General features: G+C 46.0%; 1 protein-coding gene across 1 annotated transcript in view; it reads right to left on the bottom strand.

Moving 5' to 3' along the window:
• Window positions 1–281: 281 nt before the first annotated feature.
• The window catches only part of LOC126176106 (uncharacterized), a 33699-nt gene continuing 26499 nt past the window's right edge, over window positions 282–7481 (bottom strand). The window contains exon 3 of the mRNA XM_049923244.1: window positions 282–401. Coding sequence (XP_049779201.1) covers window positions 282–401 — 120 coding nt within the window. The remainder of the gene's footprint in view (window positions 402–7481) is intronic.

Raw genomic sequence — 7481 nt, 5'->3', positions numbered from 1 at the left:
TGAAGGTCAGGCAACAGAAGCTTCTGTGTAGGTGTCAGAATAAATATAAGTCAGTCACATATAAATTAGACATTACAGTAAGGGTACAATACATTTTGTTCATCATGATTATAACAGAAATGTTTTCCACGTCGTTCTTTCACGTCTTCGTCGTCCTTACTATGACGGCATCGGGCGTGCATTCCGTATTCCGCAGAGTGCCTTCGATCGTTGGTCGCAGGCGAACACTATTGCCCCATCGTTGGCGTGTGCAGAGCTGGGGAGAGCCACAGAGGTGCTTGCTAGTGGGAACGAGAGTTATCGAGCCTCACTGGCTGTCCAGCGACGAAGACGCTGCTGAGGGTAGGTCCCGCGGCTGCAGTGGCGGCGTTTGCTCCCGGAGCTTTGTGCGCTGCCAGTATCTGCACAAAGAAACAGGGAATCAGTAACGTCACTTGGCACTGCAGGCTGGGTAACCCCGGGACAGTACGTTCTGGGGCGTAATTGTAAATGATCCCTTTTTTCCATCCTTTCTCTTTCGAATTTTGTCTGTAGAGACACTGTTCACTCCAACTGTCTGTGAGTAGTGCACTTACTGTGTAGTGTCTTCTTTCTGTTGCTGAAAGCTTTTAAGACAAAAGGGTAAGAGCGAAAGCTCGTTCCTGTATACAGCCTTTGGAAAAATTGTTCAAATGGCTCTAAGCACTTTGGGAGTTAACATCTGAGGCCATCAGTCCCCTAGTCTTAGAACTACTACAACACACACATCCATACCGAGGCAGGGTAAGAACCTCCGACCGCAGCAGCAGCGCGGTTCCGGACTGGAACGCCTAGAACCTCTCGGCCACAGCGGACGGCTCAGCGTTTGGAACAACTGCTGTTGGCGCACTCACTGCCGTCACAGAGTGCACTGTTAACCCCGTCCGCATCGAAGTGAGATTGATGAATTACATAAAATGAATTCGCAGTTGCAAATACGGACTACCAACATCTGTACAGCGGAATGACGACAGTGAAAATTAGTGTCAGACTGGGACTCGAACTCAAGAGTCCCCACTTTATGATGCAATACTCCAACTGATTTGCATGCATGTCAGAAGGAACTTACAAACGATAATTGCATCCTCTACTTTAATCCGCTATTCTGGAGTCTTACTTATTGGTAGTACTAACAACGAAACACACAACTTTGGAGCATGCTTTGATCTAATGACTATGCTAGACATAAAAGATAAAATGGCTTGATGATAGCAGTTTGTCCCTTTCAAGATGTAGTGCCCCGTGTAACCTATAATCCTTTCGGCGTCTTTTTAGTTTTATTGTACGTAGTAGAGCAGCAACTAATAAGTATCTACATCTACATCTACATCCATACTCCGCAAGCCACCTGACGGTGTGTTCCTTGAGTACCTCTATCGGTTCTCCCTTCTATTCCAGTCTCGTATTGTTCGTGGAAAGAAGGATAGTCGGTATGCCTCTGTGTGGGCTCTAATCTCTCTGATTTTATCCTCATGGTCTCTTCGCGAGATATATGTAGGAGGGTGCAATATACTGCTTGACTCTTCGGTGAAGGTATGTTCTCGAAACTTTGACAAAAGCCCGTACCGAGCTACTGAGCGTCTCTCCTGCAGAGAGTTCCGCTGGAGTTTATCTATCATCTCCGTAACGCTTTCGCGATTACTAAATGATCCTGTAACGAAGCGCGCTGCTCTCCGTTGGATCTTCTCTATGTCTTGTATCAAACCTATCTGGTACGGATCACACAATGCTGAGCAGTATTCAAGCAGTGGGCGAACAAGCGTACTGTAACCTACTTCCTTTGTTTTCGAATTGCATTTCCTTAGGATTCTTCCAATGAATCTCAGTCTGGCATCGGCTTTACCGACGATCAACATTATATGATCATTCCATTTTAAATCACTCCTAATGCGTACTCCCAGATAATTTATGGTATTATCTGCTTCCAGTTGCTGACCTGCTATTTTGTAGCTAAATGATAAAGGATCTATCTTTCTGTGTATTCGCAGCACATTACACTTGTCTACATTGAGATTCAATTGCCATTCCCTGCACCATGCGTCAATTCGCTGCATATCTTCCTGCATTTCAGTACAATTTTCCATTGTTACAACCTCTCGATACAACACAGCATCATCTGCAAAAAGCCTCAGTGAATTTCCGATGTCATCCACCAGTTCATTTATGTATATTGTGAACAGCAACGGTCCTATGACACTCCCCTGCGGCACACCTGAAATCACTCTTACTTCGGAAGACTTCTCTCCATTGAGAATAACATGCTGCGTCCTGTTATCTAGGAACTCCTCAATCGAACCACACAATTGGTCTGATAGTCCATATGCTCTTACTTTGTTCATTAAACGACTGTGGGGAACTGTATCGAACGCCTTGCGGAAGTCAAGAAACACGGCATCTACCTGTGAACCCGTGTCTATGGCCCTCTGAGTCTCGTGGACGAATAGCGCGAGCTGGGTTTCACATGACAGTCTTTTTCGAAACCCATGCTGATTCCTACAGAGTAGATTTCTAGTCTCCCGAAAAGTCATTATACTCGAACGTAAGTAGTAGTCCTATGGACTTCCAGTCATTGTAGCATTAGTGATCAGTCAGACTCCATAGTGCTTTCCAATGTGCTCGAGCGGTTCTAGGCGCTTCAGTCCGGAACCGCACTGCTGCTGCGGTCGCAGGTTCGAATCCTGCCTCGGGCGTGGATGTGTGAGCTGTCCTTAAGTTAGTTAAGTTTAAGTAGTTCTACGTTCTAGGGGACTGATGACCACAGGTGTTAAGTCCCATAGTGCTCAGAGCCATTTGAACCATTTTAGACTCCATAGTAACGGGTTCTAGTCACTTTTGCACTATTCCATGGATTACACTCGGTGCAGACAGCTGGGGTACAGTAATTCCGTCCCGGGGGGTGCGGTGTGACGGCAGGAAGGGCATCTGGCCACCCCTTGAACATCCAAATCCGAATAACGATGCCTGACCCTGCATAACTGCGGGACAAGGCTCAAGCGATAGATAGATAGATAAGATAGACAGTAACGGGTTCTAGTCGAAGATGCAATTCTCGTTCGTAAATAAATATCTACCCACGACTTGAAAGGCTTAGAAACGCAGTGTGTGTTCTTAGCTGAGCTAGTCATACCAATCAATAAAAACAAAAATTCAAGAGACAAATCTGAATTGTCGTATAGTTTACTACACACCAACTGTACACAGTAACGCTGTACACAACAACGTCTCTTACCTTCAAAACCGTAATACGTCTAATGAATATTTCTTCCATCACCTGCACTGGCCTCGCGTTCCTCCCGTTTGGAGACCTCGGGTACGGATATATGTGGCCGTTACAACAACACAGATAAGAAGAAACATGTGCCAGATACTAAAGTACCTGATCAATGCTTACTCACACTCATGAGCTGAAAGTATGACCACCTGCTCAGTAGCGTGTTGGCACTCAATGCAGCACCTATTCATTCTGGCATGAAGCTCTTGGTACGTTTTCGCAGACATGAGGCACCAGGTGGTTACTCGAGGTCACGCAACTCCCGGAAATTACGTGCCGGTGCTATGAGGAGCGGACTGGTCTTCAATAGTGTTCCAGATGTGTTCCGCAGAGATCAAATGAGGCGAATTTAGCAACTATCGTGCTCCTAAAAGCACTGTAGCTCTCGTCTGACCTTGTGACGCGGATAGCTATCCAGCTGGAAGATACATCGTCGTCGGAGAAGGTATCTTTGCAGTCCGCAGATCATGGTACCTTCGATGACTGCCGTAGTTGTAACTGACACTCTGGTGAATGTTCTTCATAGCAAAATTCTCCCCACCTGTCTCCGTTAGTGGTGTGGTGCGTGTTTCAAGCAGCCCTTTGACTGGATGAAGGCGTAACTGGACGTGTCCATCGGTCTGGTGTAACAAGAAACGTGATTCACCGGGCCAGACCGCACGTTTACCTTGATCCACGGTCCAGTCTCGATGGTTCCGTGCTCACTACAATCGTAACTGACGACGTAGTTGGGTAAACGTGGTAACATTTAGGGGTCATCTGCTGCAGATCATCATGTTCAACAATGACGGCTGAACGCTGTGCTCCGAACTCTTGTTCCTGTACCAACGATGTACTCTGTGTTCAGATCTGACAGAGATCAGCAACTATACCACTTTTTCAGAGTGGGAAAGCCTCTGAACTCCACGTTCCGTGATGAAGCTTGCACCTACTCGCCTACTCGTGACTTCACAACTCTAAAACGACTTTCCGTAGAGGCTCACAGCAATATGTGAATAGCTTCGCCGCTTTCGACATTCTCGCTTTCAGGTAATCCAACATAAAAATCAGCCCTTCGTCAAAGTCGCTTATATCACCGGATTTTCCCATATAATGCTCGTATCGTCGCTAGAATGACTGTACATTTTTCTCTGCTCCACTTATACAAGGTGAACCAAAACTCCACTGACAAACTTTCAGATGTTGTACAGAGACACCGTCTTTGGTGTAACTTGTTACCCCAGTTACGCTTATTTATGTAAAAAAAAAAACGTTCAAAACAGTGAAAAATCCTATAACAAGCAATCACCAAACATACAATACAAAACAAAGAGTAATATAACAACCCTCAGACAGATGTCAACTTGGTAACTAGCACAGTGTCGTTGGGTCACTCTTCTATTGCAGTCATTAACCAATTCTTCATCAGTGAACCACCACACTGTTATGTACCACTGTTAACGCATAGCTCTCCGCATCTCGTGGTCGTGCGGTAGCGTTCTCGCTTCCCACACACGGGTTCCCGGGTTCGATTCCCGGCGGGGTCAGGAATTTTCTCTGCCTCGTGATGGCTGGGTGTTGTGTGCTGTCCTTAGGTTAGTTAGGTTTAAGTAGTTCTTAGTTCTCGGGGACTGATGACCATAGATGTTAAGTCCCATAGTGCTCAGAGCCATTTGAACCATTTTTTTAACGCATAGCTAACACTGACAGCCGAGCTCGGTAGCCGCGCGGTCTGGGGCGTCTTGTCACGGTCCTTCGGAGGTTCGAGTCCTCCCTCGGGCATCGGTATGTGTGTTGTCCTTAGTGTAAGTTAGATTAAGTAGTGCGTAAGTTTGGTCCCATAAGACCTTACCACAAATTTAAAAAAAGAAAAATACGCTGACAGATAAACAAACCGAGACAGAACCGAGGAGAAGTCAAGGCAATCTCGAGAGAGAAGAGTAAAGTGGCCATTATTTTTTTCAACAGCAAATATTGTGACAGGATGGAACGAGGTTGGTCCCAAAAGAGATACACAGTTTATACACTCGACATTTGCTGTAGTGCAGTATTTTCAGTACAATACAGACACATAGCTAATTCAGGCAAGAACACAAACGAAATACAATAACCTTGTAAACAGCCGCCGGAGACTGTGGTTCCATTATAGCAAAATACTCAGAAGTTAGCCCTCAACAACCACTGTTCAAATGTGTGTGAATTGCTAAGGGAACAAACTGCTAATGTCATCAGTCCCTGGTCTTACACGCTACTTAAAATAATTAGACCAACTTTCGCTAAGGGCAGAACAACACCCGTGTCCGAGGGAGAACTCGAACTTCCGACGGGGGCAGCCGCACAAACCTTGGCAAAACGCCTGAGACCGCGCGGCTACCCCGCGCGACAAAACAACCACTGAAAGTTAGTCAGTAGAGTTCCGTTTCGCCTTTGTACTTCCCTCACCATGTCACATGCCTGCATAGCCACGAGGCAGCATCCAGTCTCGCCATTGGCAGTTATTATAATGTACCACCTCATTACTGTGTTTCAAGTCTTACTACTAGACCAGCTGTTACTGACGACGGCACTTTCATATCACTAGTTTATGATGAGTGATGGTGAGTAAGAAAGCTGGTGTACTTGTGATAACGTCAGCTGCCCTCATGTGTCTGCCTGTTCCGGTAAGCATAGCTAGTCATGTGCACCACCAATACCCCTCCTACCCCACTGCCCCAATGCAAGACGCAATTGAATGCACACCATTCCTTTCTTTCTTTTTCTTTAACATGTAACCTATGCGTTTCCTCATGATTCAAGCTATCTCTATACTTAATTTCATAGAAAACGCTTCACTGAATGAGTTACTTCCACAATTAATACTAGTAACTTTGGTATGGAAGTGTGGACTAAATACTTTTGCATTGCAGACAGTGCAGTAACATTAATGTGACCACTGACAATCTTGGACGACAACATGCAATAACCACTTACAGACGGAAGTGGGCAATACTAACAAGAACGTTCAATAAAAACAATACAAATGACCGTTATATAGGTTTATTTCTCGGCAGCCAGTTTCGACGTTACACTACGTGATCTTCAGGCCTAAACTGTTCCAGTCCAGTTACTGACTGTTGTCCAACGAGCACGTGTGCCAGTAATAGCTATTACGAGACCAGTTAAAGGTAATACTATGTTTCTAACACGAGGGTTACTGGATTGGAGCAGTTTTGGCCAGAAGATGACGTAGTGCAAAGTCGAAACTGGTTGCCTAGAAATAAACCTATATAACGGCGACTGGTATTGTTTTTATTGAACATTGAACAGCCGTAGTCCCATACTCCACCAGAAGATGGAGTTACATTCGCTAACCAGAAGGGTATACAAAGCCTGTCGGGGGACGCGGAAAACAGTGCAGCCGTCGTCGTAATGCGGAAACAGAGCGCTTTACCTGAAGTCGAAAAGGACATGATCGTTGGCTTTCGGGAAAAAGGTGAAAGCGTTTCCGCGACGGTTAAGCTCGTAAGCTATTCGCGTGCCGCCGTGGTTACAATGTACCGTGCACGGCGAAACTGCGAAATCCAAACATGCCGCCGACGGCGACAGGGGTAAATAACGGCGTGTGGAGATGTGTACGCGCAAATAGACGTCCAACGTTTCAGCAACTGACAACCCAGATGAACTAAGAGGCTACCAACAGTGACTCCTCAACGAAAGTTCAGCGAATGTTGCTGTTTATGTGCCTCTACACCAGGGGCCTCATTCATGCACACATGCTCACTGCTTTAATTGGCGATGAAGGCTGGGTTTTGCACGCCAATACCTATATTGGACGTCAACTGAGTGGCAACAGGTGCCTTTTCAGATTAATAACGTTTTCTGCTGCATCGGACAGAAGGACGTTGGTGTGTACGGCCTGCAGCAACTGTCGGTATGGTCCAGGTCGGAAGAAGGAGCTTTATGGCCTTGGGAATGTTTTCATGGCAGTCCCTGGGTGATCTCGTCGTTCTGGAAGGTTCAATGAATCGATACATGTAAACATCTACACTTAAGTACTTTGTCCACCGCTACATTCTGACAATGCAACGTGTCACGCTGCACGCAGTATACGTGCGTGGTTTGAAGAGCACCACGGTAAGTTTATCGTACTTCCCTGCCTATCAAACTCTCTGCATTAAAACCCGATCGTGAATCTGTGGAACCACCTCGACCGGGCCATGGTTCCTCAACCGAG

This window comes from Schistocerca cancellata, chromosome 3 (genome assembly GCF_023864275.1).
Source record: "Schistocerca cancellata isolate TAMUIC-IGC-003103 chromosome 3, iqSchCanc2.1, whole genome shotgun sequence".
NCBI lineage: Eukaryota > Metazoa > Arthropoda > Insecta > Orthoptera > Acrididae > Schistocerca > Schistocerca cancellata.
The sequence above is the reverse complement of the archived record's forward strand: the minus strand, read 5'-3'. Positions and strand labels throughout refer to the sequence as shown.